Source organism: Camelus bactrianus, chromosome 1 (assembly GCF_048773025.1).
Source record: "Camelus bactrianus isolate YW-2024 breed Bactrian camel chromosome 1, ASM4877302v1, whole genome shotgun sequence".
NCBI classification, from domain to species: Eukaryota; Metazoa; Chordata; class Mammalia; order Artiodactyla; family Camelidae; genus Camelus; species Camelus bactrianus.
This window is the reverse complement of record NC_133539.1, coordinates 13677084-13696543: the sequence shown is the minus strand read 5'-3', so window position 1 is coordinate 13696543 and position 19460 is coordinate 13677084. Positions and strand designations below refer to the sequence as shown.

The window sequence follows — 19460 nt, the reverse complement described above, 5'->3', positions numbered from 1 at the left end:
CCTGGAGATGTGAAGCATCTGGTTTAAACTCACACAGCTTTTGGAGGCAGCATCATAATTCTAACCTAGATCTTTTAACTCTTCTAACACCTTTGGGTATGATTTTCCCTATATTTTTGCCCCCTTGAAGTCATAATTTCTACTTATAAGTTCTTATACTGTCTTTTAATCATCAAAACTGCCTGTAAGATAGATACCATAATTATTCCTCATATTTGGGGAAATTGAGGCACAGATTAGTTAAGTAACTTTATGGAGGTCCCACACCAGCAAGAGGCAGAGCCAGGTTGGGGACCTAGGCAGCCTGGCTCTTAAACACTCACACTGTTCTGTCTTTTTCAATGAGAGAAACGCAAAGCCCAAGAAAGAGAACCCACTCAGTGGTTGAATACTTCTAATCTTGCTCGGGTCTCTCTCAAGCTTTAATGGCAAAAAGGATAGAAAGTTGATCATTCCGTTCTCTTAAGCCTGAAAGTCAACTTGACTCCCAATCACCTTTAAAATGAAAGACTCTGACAGCGTCTGATCAGAAGTTCTTGGAGGAGGGACTACCCTGTTTTTGTTTTGGAGCTTCCGTCCTTGTTTGGTGATCTCTCACTTGACAAGCAAGTTTGGGAGCGAATGACAACATCGCTGCAAGTAAGGAGTGCAAAGTCCTTGGGACTGTGGGAAATCTTAGCGGCGGCGTGGCTGGGGTCAGGGGCAGAGGAAGAGACCACCGCAAAGAACAGTGGCCTGAGACCAGCTCACGGGATGCGACAGGTCCTCCGGCTGCTTTCCCGGCATTCCACTCGCAGTCCCCTGAGCCAATGGGAAGAATCCAGTCCCCTGAATCTGTGCAGATTTCTTGTGGTGCATGTCGTAAAAAGTTTGCCTTCCATCCATCGGACCAAGGAAACCTGCTAAGTCCTTGTACTCATTTGCTTAAGGATCTATTCACTTATGTTTGTTTCAAACAGACGTATAAGTGCTTTATAGAACAGCAGGGTTAAGAAATAACTTCGGGGCGTTTGTGTCACTGACAGAAGAAACGTCTGACATGTAAGAATTGTTTGTGGGGATGGAGTTGGGAGGGATGAACAGAAGAGAGGTGACTGAGTGGCAGAAAAAGAAAAGTTATCTTTCTCCGAGGAGACCCTTCCCCTGCCTCTGCCACTGTCAGGGAGCTATGCCTTGGATGTCCACTGGACCTTCAGATTGGGATAGGGTGAGGCAGGAGTTGGTAAACTATGGCCTGAGGGCCAAATCCAGGCTGCTGTCTGGTTTTGTAAATAAAGTTTTATTGGCACACAGGCATGTCCATTTGTTTTCTGTTTTTGTAAATAAAGTTGGAGCCCATCCATTCAAATATATCTTGTCCAAGGCTGCTTTTGTGCTATAATGGCCGAGATGAGTGGTTCTGACAGTGACTGTAACAGCTCATTTAGTGTAAAACATTTATTATCTGATCCTTTATTGGAAAAAAAAAATGACCAATGGTTATAAGGGAAGACTGATTATTTCACTATTATGGAAAATTTCTTTTTGGAGACCATAGGTTGCATTCGTCACATAGCAGTGGAGAGCTAACTTTAAAGTATTGATGAAAATGTCTTTTAAACCATTCTCTAAATGCTTCACACAAACATTAGCATTTCTTGTTTAAATGTATGAACCATTGAGTTACCACCACAGCACAGCCTGGGAATGGGTATTTTTAAAAGGCATGAACCCAGTAATGAGGCAAATTTGGGAAATGCCAGCCTGGCACATACTAAGTCTTCTCAAAATGCTTCTTGGATTGTATCAAGAAATTGAGATCACATTAATGTGACAACAATCTGTACCATGAGCTGCTGCGCATTTTGTAGACTATAATTTAGAATCAAATCAAGGGTCCATTAGTTGAAAAACTCCTCAAATTCCATTGAAAATAACTTTCCATGTAACAGTAAAAATCCATTTACTACTGAAAGGGGAAAACAAAAACTTACACACATTGCTTCTCTACAGAGACATACTGCCAACTGTTAACTGTTAATATTTTGATGTGCATACGCTATTCTTTCTGGACTGAATTAGTATAATTCTATTGAATTCTTAAAATACCATGTAGTTATTTTGGGTTACACTTGTGGGAAGGGATTTCACTTGGGTTTCAGATTTGTTGCTCTCTTGGAAGTGTTTAGATAGAGAGCCAAGAAATGCATCATTGCTCCCATGGGAACAGAAGAACTGGTGAATGTTATTATTTAAAGCCTTGAATTTATATGATCAGGCTTGGACAGAGCACAATTAGATATTCAGACGTATTCTTTTTGCTCTTTTCTTGTTGTCAGCTTGTCCTTTACAAATCTTTTCCTTTGTAGCTCTTCACCAACTGGGCATCACCACGCCACTGCTGATGTCATAGGATGCAGCTGACACTATGGGCAGTCCCAAGGATTGCTTTGAAGATGCTGGGGAATTCTCTGGATAAAGATCTATGCTGCGTCTGTCAGGTGCTTTTTGATAATATCACAAGAAGCAATATTTCCATTGTGTTTAGTGTGTAATTGCCTTTTTCTATTTCTGGGTGGTTTGCCAAGGGCTTGGATGACCAGAGCAGAGCAGAAAGGAGCCCCTTCATTTGGGGTCTTTCCATTCAGAGTCAATTTCACTGGAATCCAGATGCTTCCAGTCACTAATTCTCTTGGCAATGTCACTACCAGCTTTTCTGAAGGCACACCTAGGGGCTGATTTGGGAGCCAGTGCAGAATCTGCATCTACTTTCCCATCCATACACACGAGATCCACAATTTTGATTTCCTTGGGGTTGAACTTAGGCGTCATGATAAATATGGCTGGTGTTGGATGAACCTGGATGCTAGACCATGAAGAAGGTTGTACCTTTGTCTCCTTCAAGCCAAAAGTTGAAAGCCAGACTAGTTGTTTCATTGCCAATAAAACAACTCAGCTTGGTCTTTCATACAGAGTGCATCCTGGTAGAGCAGAAATAGCATGGACTAAAAATTAGAAAACTTGGATCTTATTTGGGTCATTATTCCATAATGATCATTTATCATTGAGGCCATTTCTTAAATTGTCTGAGTCTCAGTTTGCTCATCTGTTAAATAGGGATGACAATATTGACTGTAATTATTTCATAGGATTATTGGGAAGATGAAGATGAGATAGTGGATAAGACTCTTTGGAAAAATTTTAATGCAATATGTAAGATGATATTATTAACCCTAAAATAACATCTAAACAGTAATAATAATTCCTGGAAAGATTTGCAGTTAGAAGTGCAACTAGGTTTATATATTAATGCTTTAATCGTCCAAATCTGTGTCCCTTATTGCTGTGGATAACATAACAAATTAGCCTTTTATTCATGAGCTCAGGGAGATCTGCCAAGTCCTTTTACTTATTTATTTAACATTTTTGGAGCAGTTTAAGGTTTACAGAAAAAAATTGAGTGAAAAGCACAGAATTCCCATATACCCCTCCCCCCACACTTCTCCTCCCCTAATTTCCCCAAGTATTAACATTTTGTATTACTGTGGTACATTTGTTACAATTGATGAGTCAACACAGATACATTATTATTAACTAAAGTCTACAGTTTGTATTATAACTCTTGGTGTTGTACATTTTATGGGTTTTGACTAATGTATAATGCCATATATCACCATTCTAGTGGCATACAGAATAGCTTCATTTCCCTAAAAATCCCATGCTCCATTTATTTATCCCTCTCTTCCTCTCCATCGGTCTTTCCACCTCCTTGAACCCCTGAAAGCTATTGATTATTTTTTTACTGTCTCCCTAATTGTTCCTTTTCCAGAATGTCATATAGCTAGAATCATGCAGTATGTAGACTTTTCAGATTGGCTTCTTTCACTTAATAATATGCTGAGTTCCCTCCATGTCTTTTTGTGGCTTGACAGCTCATTTCATTTAGTCACTGAATAATATTTCATTGTCTGGAGGTGCCACAGTTTGTTTATCTGTTCACCTATGGAAGTTCATCTTGTTTGCCTCCAAGTCTTGGCAATTATGAATAAAGTTGCTATACACATCTGTGGGTAAGTTTTTCCATGGGCGTAAGTTTTCAGTTCCTTTGAGTAATTATCAAGGAGTATGATTGCTGGATCATATGTCAAGAATATGTTTAGTTTTGTAGGAAACTGCCAAACCATCTTCCAAAGTGGCCGCACCATTTTTCATCCTTACCAGGATTTGGTGTAGTCAGTGTTTTGGATTTTGGCCATTCTAATACTGGTATCTCACTGTTGTTTTAATTTGAATGTCCCTAATGACATACGGTGTTCAGCATCTTTTCATATGATTATTTGCCATCGGTACGTCTTCTTTTGTGAGATGTCTGTTCAGATCTTACCCAATTTTTCAATTGGGCTGTTTTCCTATTGTTGTTTTAAACGCTCTTTTTAGGTATTGGATACCAGTCCTTTGTCTGGTACGTATTTTGCAAAGATTCTTCTCCCAGTCTGTGCATTCTCTTAAAACTCGTTTATCTTTAATTATTTAACCTCAACATCACCATCCAGCTAGTTTAAAGTCATACTGAGCTTCAGTTTGATAGCTATGAAAAAGTTTGAACAGTTCGGACTCTCCCTTCCTATTCACCGCTGAGTCGTCTCGCGGTCGGTTGCATTCGTAGACGGCATCGAGTCATCAAGCCCAGCAGCAGCTCAACCTCAGACCTCACGTTCTTAAGCGGGATCATCGCTGCTATCATCTGAGTGTCGGCCCGAGGCCGGTCCCACTTGGCTGGGTCTCGGGTTGCTGATTGGAGCGGCCGACATTTCTGCTGACTGGAGTCATGCTATCTTTGCCAGTTTGCTGGAATAGACACAGACACCGATTGGGTCAGGCTGAAGACATTCCTGTCTTGTGAAGCAAGTCTGTTTGTATTTTAGGTTTGCCAGGACTAATGAATTAAAACATTTGGACTCTCCACAACTTGCTGTTTATCAATGCCTCTGACAGGAGGAGGGTTTTCTTTTGCTCTGGCTTTTTCTAGAAGCATGACAACATCCTGGCTGTTGGGAGAGGCAAGGAAAGGAGAGAGGGGTAGTGGAGGGAAGTGGAACAGGGAGGCCCCGTGGGACGCCGGGGTCTGGGGGACAGCAGGTAGCAGCGAGCTGACCTCACAGCTGTCACTGCTCCTCAGACTGTCAGCGGCTGCTATGCGGCAGGTGCAGCCTGCTCTCTTACTAGGTCTCTACTCCACAAAGGCAGCGACCGGCCAAGGCAGTGGCTGGCCCTGGATTACACAAGTGCAGACACTCCACTAAGTGAGGTAAGGCAACAGGTGTGAAAACCCAACTAAACGCTCAGAGCACCAGCAACTTAACCAAAGCTCTGCTACAGTCGAGAGGAGGAATCAGTGGCCCGTTTCCCCAGGCGGTGTGATGAAAAGGCAAGTGGGTTTAGGGGCTCTTGTGGCTGACACCGTGTGGAACTCAAAATCCACCCAACTTTGCCGCTGCTGTCCTTTGGGAGGCAGACAGATGTTCCCTGTTGTGTGGAGGGGAGGGGCTCTAATTAGCTGTGTTTGTCAATTCCACTTCCCGTTGCTGGAAACCCGACCAGAGATCTATTTACAAAATCCCAGAGGCCAGTTTCCACCTCTTGTGGTTTATTTCTTGGTGCAGGAAAGCACTGGGAGATTTAGCCAAAAGAGGAGTGAAGCTTTTCATCCTCAGATGTTATGATAAAATGGTTTGGTGATGGTACAGGGTGTAACAATAAGACTTTTTCTTTTGGTTACAACTTTAAGGGGATTTTTATTGTTTGTTTTGTTAAATTTGAGACAGTCTGTTCTATTCCCTAGGAACAGGTGGCTAACGAGATGGTTGATTCTAAGCAGACGAGACTACACAGCAATGTATGTCAGAGCTAAGATAAAACCAATTTTGAGTCAAGTAACAGTGATTTTATATTACCCTTTTCTAGAGTCGAATGTTTCATGTTAATACTTTTTTTTTTCTAACTTAGAATGACATGACTTAAGTGCTTTATGGTTCATTGCTACTTGTAGTGTTAAATGAATGGGCCAAATTTGATTCTAACTGGGTGATAAACAGTTGCTGGTTTTTCTCCAAAGCTATACTAGGTGTTTAATATAAACTTATTCTCTTTTCAAATACTGGGTGACTCTAGATATACATATGTCTAAATATGCATATGTGTGTGTGTGTGTTTGTGTGTGTGTGTGTGTGTATGCCTTTGCTTTGGTGCTATAAATGTAAAAACAAAATTCAGTGTTCTAGACACTATTTTTAGATAGAGAAGTTATGGGAAAGAATCAGAAACCTTGCTGTGAGAAAATGTCCTGATAAAACAGTTCCCAGAATCTCGCTCAGGATGGTTAAAGGGACGATTTATATTTTACCATTTTTAGAGACATTTTCCTTGAAATGTCTTAGAGTTTTTGGTTTACTGTCTCCATGAGAAGGAAAGTAGAGGGTTTAGGGGGAGCATGACTAAAAATAGAAAAGTTAAATATATGTGTTTAAATGACAAAGATATCACGTATTTATAATAATATCTTTTCCTAGTCCCATTGAAAAAATTATCAAACATCTAGGCTAAAATATATTTGGGCTAAATTATCTTATTATAACAAAGAAATATTCATGTGTTTTTCCTCAACCAGCCCGTCTTCTCTGTAGTATGTCTTTCCATTAATTCTATCGTAGTTTATTAATTAAATGGTGATTTACCATGTGGGGTAGAACAACAGTGAGATGCTTTTAGGATCTGTCTTTTTCTTTTGCTTATATCATACACTGTTAAGATGTACAACCTTAGAAATGTTTGAAAGATTTACAGGTAATCAGATACATAAAGCACATACTATTTGCAACATAACTGTGGTATGTTTAAAAATGTTTTTTGATATTTTTGAAATAATTCCATGATACTCATTTGTTACCACTCCCAGATCAATAACTCAGGTCCATTTTAGGCTTTTGAGTGTGAAAAGCTGTCTGATGCTTTATTAAGACTTCTTTACCCCCCTCAATTAAAAATAAAACATTGTATAAGAACTCAAAGGGCCAGGGTTAAACTGGTCAGTGTGAAAAGATATTTAAAAAGCGAGGTGGGTGGAGATTTTGCTCCATCTTTTATATTTCATTCTAGATGTATTTCCAAAGCAAATGTTTTTCAAGCCAGAAGAAGAGTTTTAAGTGCAGCAGGTGTAGGGAAGGAAAGCTAGGAGCCAGGAATGTCTTTAAAATAAGAAAGCAGTGTGTCCTAACTTTCCCCTCTAATTTCCAAAAGCCTCTGAGTATTCGAGGGATGATGTTGGGTAAGGTGACAATGGCTGTCTCTCCTGTCCTTACAGCTGGAAGACCCAGAGGAAGGCCAAGGCTCAGGTGCCCACATGATCAGCACCGCCAGTGTACCTGCTGATCAGCCAGTGCGCATCGCCTTCAGCCTCGATCATGCATCAGGTATGCTCCACTCTGAGGGCTGGGGCTACCCCCGCCCCTTGCCTGCTGCCTCCTTGTCGTCCTCTTTTCTAGCTCCACAAAGGGCATTTAAAAATGCATGCCTGTCATGACCCCATGATGCGGAACGTGATTTTTCATCGTGCATTGTTGGGTTGTGGCTTTCAGAAGCGCCTCTAGTGATGCTTCCGTCTCCAAACCTTTGGTTGTTTGAGCACGTTTCTTCTTCTTTTTTACCTTCTCCGTGTTTATTTTCTTTTATTATAAAATTCACCGAGCTGTCACAATTTCTAACAAGAGCAAACTACGGCATCATTAAAAAAGCTGCGCGAGGAAACGTTTAAGAGCTGGCAGAAGCTTAGGTAATATAAAAATATCCCTGTCCTGGGTCCGGCAGCATTTCCTGAAGCCTAAGTTCCAAATGCTGGTTTCTCACTGGTGCTGCACAGTTCTGCCTGAGTCAGCAGACTGCAGCCGGAGTGATGAACGGGACAGGTGAGGCGGGCCCCCTGGAAATAGTAAGGCCTGAGGTGAGCTGCCGTACTTAGGGCCCTTTGTCGTGGCTTCCTTCAGTGGCCTCTTAACACACAAGCTCAGTGGCCCACCTTTGATGGGGACCTCAGGTGATGTGAGGCCACAGTGGTGAGGAAGGGAAGGCTCGGATCTCTTCCACTGGTGTCAGCTTTAGCTCTCAGTCTAATGTCATCTGTTAAAAGTCACACATAATTGCACACTCGAACAATGTTACCATCGAAGCCTTGGGTCTTCTGAGGGTTGATTCTTTCTTTCTTTCTCCCTTTCTCCTTCCCTCCATTACTTCCTTCCTTCTTTTTTCTTTCTTTCCTTCCTTCCTTCTTTTTTCCTTCCTTCCTTCCTCCCTCCCTCCTGCCCCTCTCCCTTTCTTCCTTCCTTTTATGCTCTGGTAGGAAGGGGAGCTCTAAAAATTAATAGTTGAAAAGGGACAGGTTCCTCCCCTAAATAAGGCAAAGGAAGGATCCGGGCTCTGTGAAGTCTGACATTAGCCAGCCCATTCAGTCTTTACTATACCAGCTGACTATGGTGGTGGCCCCTCTGCCGTGGGGTTCCTGGACTGTGCAGCCCCCAGTGGAGGACTTGTCCTGGAGTGGGAAGAGGGGAAGCCTTGACTTCTCATCATCTGTTCTTCCAACACTCTTCCCACGGCTACTGTTGTACTAGATTTCCACTCAGGTTTGCCTTGAAAGACAGTGGTGAAGGGAAATCCTCCCAATAGGCAAAGCAATCATCCCAACACAGACATAACTACCGTTAATTGTGTTTGTCTTTGCATTAGATCTTCATTTATATTATTTCTAATCTTTAAGATAACCATGCAATTTAGGCATTAGTATTCCCAATTTGCAGAGACAGAGGTCAAGATCCAGAGAGCACACTGTTGTGAGTAACAGGGTTATGATTTAAACCCACGTCCCTAGACTTGACTGTCTGAACTCTCCATTACCCTCTGCTGCATCTCTAAGAAGAAAAAGAAAACTGTGTGTGAAGGGAAAGAGAGTATGTAAGAACTCTCTGTACTTTCTGCTCTATGTATCTGTAAACCTAAAACTGCTCTAAGAAATAAAGTCTATAATTAAAAACAAAATGAAAAACAAACCAAAAAGAAAAGCTCCATTTGTTCTCATGCATTTCATAAATGCAAGATGTTGAGGAATGATCAGTGCTTGAGTGGCTGGCACTCAAGACAGACACATGTAAACCCAAAATCCAGGGAGAGAGATGACGTATAATTTTCTTCCTTGTGTTTGTGTCCCACGTGAGCAGAACAAGTCCTGTTACAATCAACAGCATTACAAAGAAAATTTAGTATATAAATCTTATTTAGTCCAAACAATATTATTTATATCATAATTTTGGGTGAGATAAATAAATGTATTGTTTCCTCATCTTCACTTTAACAGAATTTAATTTCGTGCAGAAAAGAGCCTTGGAGAGGTGTATCTTACTCTTTGGGTTGCATGAATAGACTCTTCCTTGAGGTACAAGATGTACCACTTGTAACTAAGTTATCACCATCCCTTGATCCCTTTTGGCCCCTAACTGGGAACTCCTGCATGCTTTTCATCAGTCAATTTAGATTGATTTGTTCCAGTCTCTTTCAAATGTCCCAAGAATGCCCGCTTCTGAAATTCAGGTCTTTTGAGACGGTAGTAGCTTCAAATAAGGAATGACATGTATTTCAAGTAATTCCTGACCTCTAGCTATACAAAAAAGGTGCTCAGGAAGCCTTATGAAGAAACTTCCAAATTTAAATTCTTTTTAATGATCAGTGTGTCTCCATAGTTCTAGAAAGAGCGCCCAACTGGAGAACCCAAGGCAGGAGCTGGGGTTCTGTTTTTCTCAATCTTTCTTAAAATGATAACCTGAGAGCACCTATCCAAAACATACGTTCCATGCCCCTCCTCCACTGTAGCAGGCTCACAGCAAAGCCCAGCAGTCTGTCTTTCCCATGCACCTGAGGTTACGAGTGCGCAGAAAGATGCTTCGCAGATATTTGGGGACACTCCCTCTGAATTCTTGAATAAGGAGTGTGTGGAGTGCCACAGCAAGCAACACTTGCCATCACACACATTGTGCACGCCTTTTGAATTCCAGTGCCTATGCCTACAGACCACACATTTAGGGGGAGAACAAAGGAAAACATCTTAGACTTTCATAATAAATGAGAAAGCTAAGATAGACTCTTTGGGAGTAATTCCATATTATTGACTTTATTGTTGAAGAGTAAGCAGAGTCCGTGAGAAAGGAGAATTCTTTGCTTGTGAATGTTGACTTTTCATTTCTCATGAGTCTAAGCAGTGCTTATTCCTCCAATTAGGTTAGGACCATTTTTTTTTTTGGGGGGGGATGCATATTTTTCTGAGATGATTTGGTGTCGAGGTTAAGGGCATAGGGCTTTGGAGTCAGTGAACAGCGGTTTCCAGACTCATTTCCATCACTGTTTTTTTGCTCTTGGGTAAGTCACTCAACATTGCTTAACTTCAGTTTCCTATAAGATTTGTATAGTAATAATTCACAAAGTTGTTGTAAGAATTAAATAACACTGTATGGGTGAAGCATTAGCATAGCACTTGACAGAAAGTGGGGACTCAGCTAGCTGCTGTGTTTATGGTGATTGATTCTGGATTACTATTTTTTTTATTGAAGTATAGTTGATTTACAATGTTGTGTTAATTTCTGGTGCATAGCATAGTGATTCATTTATATATATGTATATGTATATATGTATATATATATATATACACACACATATATGTATTCCTTTTCATATTCTTTTTCATTATAGGCCATTACAAGATATTGAGTATAGTTTCCTGTGCTATACAGTAGGACCTTGTTTATCTATTTTTTGTATAGTAGTGTAGTTAGTTTACAAATCCTGAACTCCCAATTTATCCCTTCCTGCCCGCTTTTCTCCCTGGTAACCTTAAATTTGTTTTCTGTGTCTGTGAGTCTGTTTCTGTTTTGTAAATTTGTGCCCTTTTTAAAGAAAAGATTCCACATATAAATGATATCATACAATATTTTTATTTCTCTCTCTGGATTACTTCACTTAGTATGACACTCTCCAGGCGCATCCATGTTGCTGCAAATGGCATTATTTTATTCTTTTTCATGGCAGAGTACTATTCCACTGTGTAAATTATACCACAACTTCTTTATCCTGTTAACTGTCGAAGGACCTTTAGGTTGTTTCCATGTCTCAGCTATTGTAAAGAGTGCTGCTGTGAACATTGGGGTGCACGTATCTTTTTGAATTAGAGTTTGCTATGGGTATATGCCCAGGAGTGGGATTGCTTGATCATACAGTAAGTCTATTTTCAGTTTTTTAAGGACTCTCCATACTGTTTTCCATAATGGCTGAACTAAACTACATTCTCACCAACAGTGTAGGAGGTGCCCTTTTCTCCACACCCTCTGATTCTGGAGTATTAAGGAAAGTAAAACCCCCTGAGCAGCTCTGTGTTTCACCAACATCTGACACTTCTACTTCCTGTCAAGATGGGGCAGGTGTAACTGTAGTTCTGCTATAACTAAACGGCACTTGTTTAGGGACTAGTTGTCCAGTTGGTGCATGGTGAGTGTCCCTGCTTCTGCTCTTATCCGTTAGCTGAGGTTTACTTAGTGTCTACATCTCTACACTTGGCCACAGGCTGGTGGGATGAGCAGAAGGGAAGCGCATCTTGATCATGATCTCTCCAATGGGTTTTATAAGTCAAAGACATTTGGGGGCATAATTGGTGTCACCCAGAGGGGAGGGGAACAGTTTCTTGGAAGATGTGACACTCATCCTGGGCTTGAGAGCAGGTAAGGCATAGAAAAGATGTGTAGGAAAGGTACCATTTCTGGATACCAGGTATAAAAGAAAAGGAAGCTATACATCTTTTAACAATTCTTCTTCCTTTTCCCTTCGAACAGAAAGTATGAGCTAGACCCAAGAGTCAGAGTGCGATTTGTTCAGGAAATACTAAAACTCTCTTCAACTGGAACAGAGGTCTGATCTGTGGAAGAATAACATGCTGTTTCCTGAGCCCTTCTTTGAGCTGGGCGTTGTGCTGGAGTCGTATGTAGACTGTCTCTTCAGATAGCAGTAGATTAGAGTTGCCAAGCCAATCTTAAATGTTCGATGAAAGAGTTTGGATTTGATCAGAAGCAACAGAGGGTCAAAAGTTCTTGAACAAAGAAGTAATATGAAAATGGTAAGCGTTCAGTTGGTGCAAGAGTCTGGAATGTGGAGAGATGAGAGAATGGAAGAGCCTTTTTATCACGGTGCACAGGGAAGGTGATTTGAGCATGGATTTGAGAATGGAATGGGATGACTGAATTCAGAGTACATTTTGAAGGAAGGGTTGAAAGGACTTGGTGACAGACAACCCTTGGAGATGGGAGTTGGGGAAATGATCATTGTTCATTGGCAGCGGAATGAGCCACAAGTCTCCAAAAAGACTATGGACCTCCAGGGGCTTAAATAAAGGAAGCAAGTTTTTAAGGGGAGAAAGAAGTCCTTTAAAATACAATCACCATTTCTAGCCCATCATTAGACTCCTTCATTAAGTAACACTTAGCTAACCATAAGTCCTCGAGACACCAATGCTTGTCCTAAACAAACAAATGATGTGATTGGTATTACTTCCAAAAGGGGAATTCCAAAGAGTTGACTTTCTAAATCAGGACCTTTGTGAAGTTAGTTTTCCCAATAGAAAATGTGAATAAGAGAAATATGAATCCCACCTCTTGGATTATTAGAGAATCACTGGCCCTTCTCCAGTTAGAGAGAATTTAGAGTTGGACAGATATGAAGATTTCATGCTAATTATTTGAGAATTTTCTTTATCTTCAGCTGAGCTAAAATCTGGCATACTTCCATGTAAATCTAGACCATGGCTTTTTTTTTTTTTTTTCAAGTTTTTGGTTTTTATCTAGAAAGAGTCAAGGACACTGGTATCAACCCAAGCTGGTAGCTTTCAACATTTTGTTTCAAAAAATTCTTTCAAGCTATTAGAATTTTTCAAAGCTGAGCATGAATTAATCATAAGACATTTAGTTAAAAAAAAATCCAAGACCCATTCTGTTGGTGTCTCTTTTAAGTAATACTATTTTGTCTTCACACATTGGGTGTTTTGTGTAGCAGTGGGAGGTATGCCGAGTAGCTAAAATAGCTACCCTTGAACCTACTTTAACTGGGGATTGTGGGAGTGTCTTTTTGTGCACACGTGCAAAAGTGTCGCATTGTCATTGTCTCCTTCCTTCAACTTTTTCTACCTTTTGTGTTAATTTTCTCTCCATCCTCAGGCCCCCAAAGTTTCTATACTTTCAATCCTTGTTTTAACTGGAAAGATTCTGGAAAACCTCATTCACACAAAGCAATCAATGAAAACTGAGGTTTATCTTTCTATCTCTCTCAGGGTGTACTTTTGAGTCTCCACAGGGAAATCAGTAGTAAGTCTAGGGGCAAAGTTCCCACTGGAATTCTACCAACCAACTGGGTAACGATGGCATCTGGAGAAATGGGCCAGGTGAGCTTCTTAGAACTCTCTGAAGTTGTGTTCCGTCCCGATTCTGACCCTACCGTTCAAGCTGCCTGGGCATGCAGTGACAACAATCAGCTGAAAACCCCTCGAGGGGATGCTGACAGTGGGAGGGGGTCTCCTATATTTACAGCCTTTACAGAGCACAGAGCTGAGACCCATAGTAGAAATTTAATTATCAAATACGATAAAATCAATGACACAATATCTATAACCGGTTTGAGTTTGTGATTCTGATATCAGGTGAAGATTCTTTGAGATACAAAGATATTTTGAGATACAACTGGATGTATTGGTTGGAATCTGTTGCTGAAGGCTGTTAGGAATGATCAGAAAGGAAATGAATGCCTGTGGAGTCCCTGGATGCTTGTTCTTGTACCATCTTGTCAGTTTAGTACAGGCAACAAGTCTGGGGGAAGATTTTGTTATACCCATTTTACAGATGTGGAAATATTGACTAAGGGAGGTTAAGTTACTTGCCCCTGATCAAACAGTTAATAAGTGTTGGGAAGGGCCAGGCCCTTCAAAACCAGGCCCTTGGGGATATTTTACTTTATTAGCCCTTTACATGTAGGGTTCGTGTCATAAGAGAAAAGCATAAATGTTTCTGTCAGCAAATAGCATCCCCAGTGATCACAGGAAATGATGGAGGAAAGTTCTGTTTTTATAGAGTAGGAAGGAAAGAAGGGAGAGGTAAATTGTACTTAGTTGTGTACTGAGAAATAAATATATTTCCAAAGGGCTTTTCTTGAAGCAGATGTTTCTGGCTGAGTGAGTATGTTTTTAAGCTAAATAAGTCAAAATATTCTTCTAAAAGGATAGATCAGTAAGATTCACAAAATGATAGCTACAGTAATAGTAACTAGGCGAGTGTTTCTAAGAAACATAAAACTTGTCTTTAAACTGAATCAGATCTCTCCATGCAGAGAAATATCATTCAGTCTATTTGATGTATGATCTTGTTTGCGGATAGCTTTAGGTACTGGTTTATGTAACGTGGTGAATTTTGTTAATTATAAAGAATTGACAATCTGCTAGGTATCATACCACAGCTGTACTTTTATCCATATCCATATCTATATTTTTAATTTTATGGGCCCTGAATATCCAGTGTGTATTAAAGGATTCATATGTCTGATGTTTAACAAGCAGGAAGCAAAGTTTCAAAAAGCTTTTGATGTGTCTTAAAACTATGTGATGCTTTAACAAGAACCAAGGTATCTAGAAATTTTAAGATAGTTTTTTTATGTATTATTAATGGGAGTTGGCAGCCTTATGTCACTTTTTTTATTTCTAAAAATAAAATGTGAATCTTGATTTAAATTTAAATTAAAGTACTCAAAGACCTTTCAGGCATAAGGTAACAATTTTTTTTTTACAGTATTTTATATAGAAAGGGTTTGCTTTGATAGGGAAGTAAAAGAGAAACCCTTTTCAAATTCAGATTTAAATGAAGAGAGTAAACCTGGAAGACCTGAGGTTATGGCCACACCAGGGAAATCTCCCTTAACTTGACATGGGGAGAACTCAGGAATTAGAGGCAGTGCTCTTGGCCTTGCTTGTTCTCTTTGAATTATTCAGATGATGGAGATAATAACCTTAAACCCCACCATTATACACATACTCATATAAGCACACACATGCACACAAGTGCCTTGCCTCCCCAACACCATCTTGGTCAAATTTATGGTGAAAAGGAAGGGAAAGTAAACACGATTACATTAAGCTTTCATTATTGTTCCTGACTGTTTCCTAGGTGCCAGGCTGTAGGCTAAATGATTGACATATGCATTCCTGTACTAAGACAAGTTTCTGAGACAGGAAATATCACGCCCATTTTGCAGAAGAGAAAACTGAGTCTCAGAGAGATTATGTTCATTGTCCACATTCACCAATTAAAAAGTGGTCTACTGGAGATTCAAATGACTATCGATCCTACTGAATTACACCGACCTGCTGTGTCCTTAGCCGGTAAGAGCCTTCGCAGGCAAACAGTTGCCAGGAAAGGTTTTTGCGGGTGCCTCAGCACTGTAGCCACTGCCCAAACTCACTTGCCTCTTTTTTTTTTTTGAACTGAAGTATAGTCAGTTACAGTGTGCCAATTTCTCGTGTACACTTGCCTCTTGTGTCCGTTTGCCCCGGTGCCCTGGAGGACAGTTTTCAGACACCAGCGCTCAGAGGCTGTCCTGTCGGCAGGGACAGCTACATACTTTGTGGAGGCACGGTGCAAAAAATCTGGGGCTCCTTGTTCAAAAATTGTTAGGAATTTCGACAGTGCACCCTGATCATTAAACCAAGCACGGGCCTGCCTGGGCGAAGGACCCCTGTGACGGCACAGTCACATTCCCACGATGCGGGCTGTGACTGCAGAAGTGTAGACATGTTGAATGGATTCGGGGCCGGCTGCCTCTCAAGTTCCTGGGTGGGGAGAGGAGTGAGCCTTGGAAACGCTCTCTGAGTGTGACTTCTCCCTCTCCTGAGGTCTTCTCTGTGTGGAAACCTACACTCATTCTACCAAGGATTTAGAGTTTCCCAGCCTAGACACACCTGGGCCGGGGAGACAATTGACCCCAAAGTCCAGTCAAGACATTCTCTAGAACAGTTGTTCTCAGTGCGGCTTCGCAGACCTGGTCTGACTTTGACGAAGTTTTCCTCTCTGATGTAAAACAAAAGAAAGGACATGGCAGTGAGGTTGTGGGTGTATGTGTGTGTGTGTGTCTATAAAGCTAAATGTGTCCAATATAATGGACATGCTTGTATTTGAAGATTATGTTTGTCTTATGATTTCGGTGTTCAAATGTCCTCTGTCACAAAGAGATGCTAATGATCACAGTAGCTGTTTTGGAATCATCTTCACTGGCTGAATACAAAGTTGGCCACTCTAAGGACATGATTCCCAATATTTGGGGGGAAAATTTTACTGGTTCATGAAATATGAGTGTGGGAACCTACTGAGCAGACAGTGAAGAACAAGGTGGCATGGTGAAGAGACGCCCCCCCCTTAGTCTTATGACACTCCTTTCCCTCCTGGGGGCTCTTGTCTTCAGCGCTGCTCTGAAAGTCCGGGACTAGATGACTGCTCAGGTCCTTCCAGCTGCAGCATTTCTGAGAGCTCTGACTGCGTAGATCTAATGACTAAATGACAGTGAGAATTTGGATTACAGACCCTGTAGGTCCTGCTCAACTGATTCATGGAGAAACACAGATCAGACAATTTAAGGAAATCTGAAACAGAATAACCACCAAAGCAACCCAACAGCTGCTAGATAGATACAGAGACAAGCCCATCATAAAATGTACTATGGTATGTCCTAATGGTTGGGATACCAATAAGAAAGTTCTATCTTAAGTACCATTGACTTAGTCACATCGTGTTTGCAAAACAGGCCGTGGACATCTGTTTATTAAAAAAATTCCTCTTTCATTCTTTCCTTTATATTTTGTCCTTTAACAAATTCCTGAGGATACATTTTGCTTGGTCCACCAAGCCCCCACAGTACCATTTTGAAAAGGAAGCTTACGAATTATTTTCTTAATGCATCAAAAAATATGACAGTGATTTGCCAGTTCAGCATAGGAGCTCAGTCCCTGCCTTTAATGTAATAGGCATTCAAGAAGTATTTGGTAAATGCAGAAATTTTAATAAAAGTGTACTTGTATTCTGATTTTATCAAATTGCAAACCTATCTAGCAACTATTCTCCTTTTTTTTTTCTTTTAAAAGCCAAATTTGCCAAGGGAGTGTCTTGCATAGCTACTGTACAATCTCCTTTGTGCTTCTGGAATTGTCAAAACAAACTTAACTGCTGTTAGGAACTCTGATCCGATATCACTGTCAAAATGTTTTACCACGATTCGGCCAAATGTTTGCGGAACAGCTGTGCTACTAGTCTGCCTGAGTCATTTTCCTTCTTTCCTTTTTGGCCCAATCCTGTGATTCATCATTCTGCTTTTAGAATATTTGCCTATTTTTAAAACCAGTCAAAGAAGGCAGCCACTGTTTAAAAGTAAACACACCACACATCAACTTGGAGCAGCTTTGTTAGCAGCTTTTCAAGCCCTGAAATTTCTGGCTGGCAGGGATGCCAGCTCGACCAGATGGCATCAGGCAGTGAAACACAGGCCTGGCTTTCAAACTCCGTCATCTCCTTACATCTGTCTTTGGTTTGCTTGTTTCTGCTGCCATTTCCTGCTCGGATTAATCCAACCCGATCCATTCTTTAACAAAAGTCTTGCCTTTATTTTGTTTGTCTCTCTAAAACATCCGTCATATGTATATGTCTCTGTCAATCAATTAGATTGTTATTTCAACTCGAGGAATCCAATCTTAAGCCATTACTTATCTGCAGAATTATCAGCCTGGTCACATCTATGTACCTCAACATGGAGTGATTATCAGTAATGACTGATTTTTATAATGGGCTTTATTGGTTCTGGGTCATACCAGGTATTTGCTATTTACTATAGGAAAGTAAATGAATAACTTTTCCCTCACTTTGTTTATAATTAAGCAGGAAGGAATGTGACTTCACAGGGAACAAGGTGGATTAAGTCCCAGGAAGCTTTGAGTTCCATTCCTCGCTGTCTTTTAGAATTCTAGAATGCACTGTCTGCTCTGGCACCTTATAGAAGTGGTTTCTCCTTCTAACAAGTGCCTGCTCATCTATGGTTATTAGGTTGGGATGCCAAAGTGTCATATGTTCCCATTTACCCTTGCCAGATTTTTCTGGCCTTGAACTCAATGAGCTAAAGTAATCATGATGCTTGGGTTATTGATATTTTATTGAAGTAAATTTAAATGCACCTTAGATCAAAATCGGTTTTACAAACTATAGGTTTTGTAACAAAGGCTAGCTCCAAGGGTCTTTCTTTCTTTCTTTTTTTTTTTCTTTTTAAATATTTCTGTCTTTTGTCCAATTCTTTGCAAATGATGAGGTGGATTTAAAGAGTCACAGGATTTGGCAGAATTTGTCACCTCTGTGCGGGAAGAGAACACTGCAAGGGCCAAGGGATCGGCTCTCCTGGTTTCCTTGTGAGACAGCCCTCCAGCGTGCGGTGAGGGTCTTGGGAAGATTTCTCCATTTCTGCTTGTTCTCTGAAGCTGCGTAGTGTCAGTGAACCTGTGAGCATCCGCTGACTGGCACAGGTATAGGGACAAATGGGTGCACAGTTGGTCCTGCATCATCATTGTCTTAAGCCTCTCTTAAGAGGGAGTATTATTATACTATTCTTGATTAAAATGTACCGGAGGCCCTTGAGGTGTTTGGCAGAGGTGAACACTGTCCTTGCTTGAATTATCCTCCTGGTGATCATCTTTGATGCATTCCGAGAAACGTAATCCCTGACAAGCCTGGAGCTCCTGGTGTGCTGCGCTGTGTTCTGGACTGCGCCGCCAGTGAGCGGGGGCGAGGATGCTTGCTTCTGCACTGTGTGTGCCCTGCATCACTTCCCCTAGTTCAAGTAGAACTTCAGCAGTTTTTATCAATAAAGTTGGTTATGGCGGTGAGAACCTAAAAACCATGCTCTTTCTTTCTAATGATTTAAAATAGATTTTGGTATTTAAATTATTCGGCTGGCCTAATTTTTTCTTATTCTCATAGTCATACCTGGGGTAGATGCGGTCATCAAGCAGAGGACTGGAAATGAGTGGCCACTGGACCCGCAGAGCCAGAGTCTGCTGGCTTGGAGGTTGTCCTCTAGTACCCGGGCTGGGGCAGCAGTATGTCCTTGCGATTTGGATAATCTTCTCTGAGCTTTCCTCTGACGCTTCTGAGAACCGCATCTTTTGATCCAGCAACACCTGCCAGTCAGCCAGGGGAAGGCAGCTGAGGACAGAGTTGCGGGCTGTCCCAGCTGGGGCTCTCCCGCATCGGGGCAGTGCATCAGGCTTCAGGCTGGGACTTCTGCCTGGTGCCTGGGGAAGAAACGCCCTGAACAGGTTGCTGCCTGTG

The 19460-nt window shown here is 41.1% G+C and overlaps 1 protein-coding gene across 7 annotated transcripts in view; it reads left to right on the top strand.

The window, feature by feature from the left end:
- MAP3K7CL (MAP3K7 C-terminal like) overlaps positions 1-19460 on the top strand; it is a 79939-nt gene that overhangs the window by 39054 nt on the left and 21425 nt on the right. The window contains exons 3-5 of one of the 7 annotated variants that reach the window (XM_074360829.1): positions 2349-2480; positions 5822-5875; positions 7340-7448. In XM_074360829.1, coding sequence (XP_074216930.1) covers positions 2394-2480; positions 5822-5875; positions 7340-7448 — 250 coding nt within the window. In that variant the 5' untranslated portion in view covers positions 2349-2393. Of the gene's footprint in view, positions 1-2348; positions 2481-4537; positions 5408-5821; positions 5876-7339; positions 7449-10359; positions 10438-19460 lie in introns of those variants that run through there. The other 6 variants (XM_010956612.3, XM_010956611.3, XM_010956613.3 and 3 more) reach the window with 6 other exon arrangements.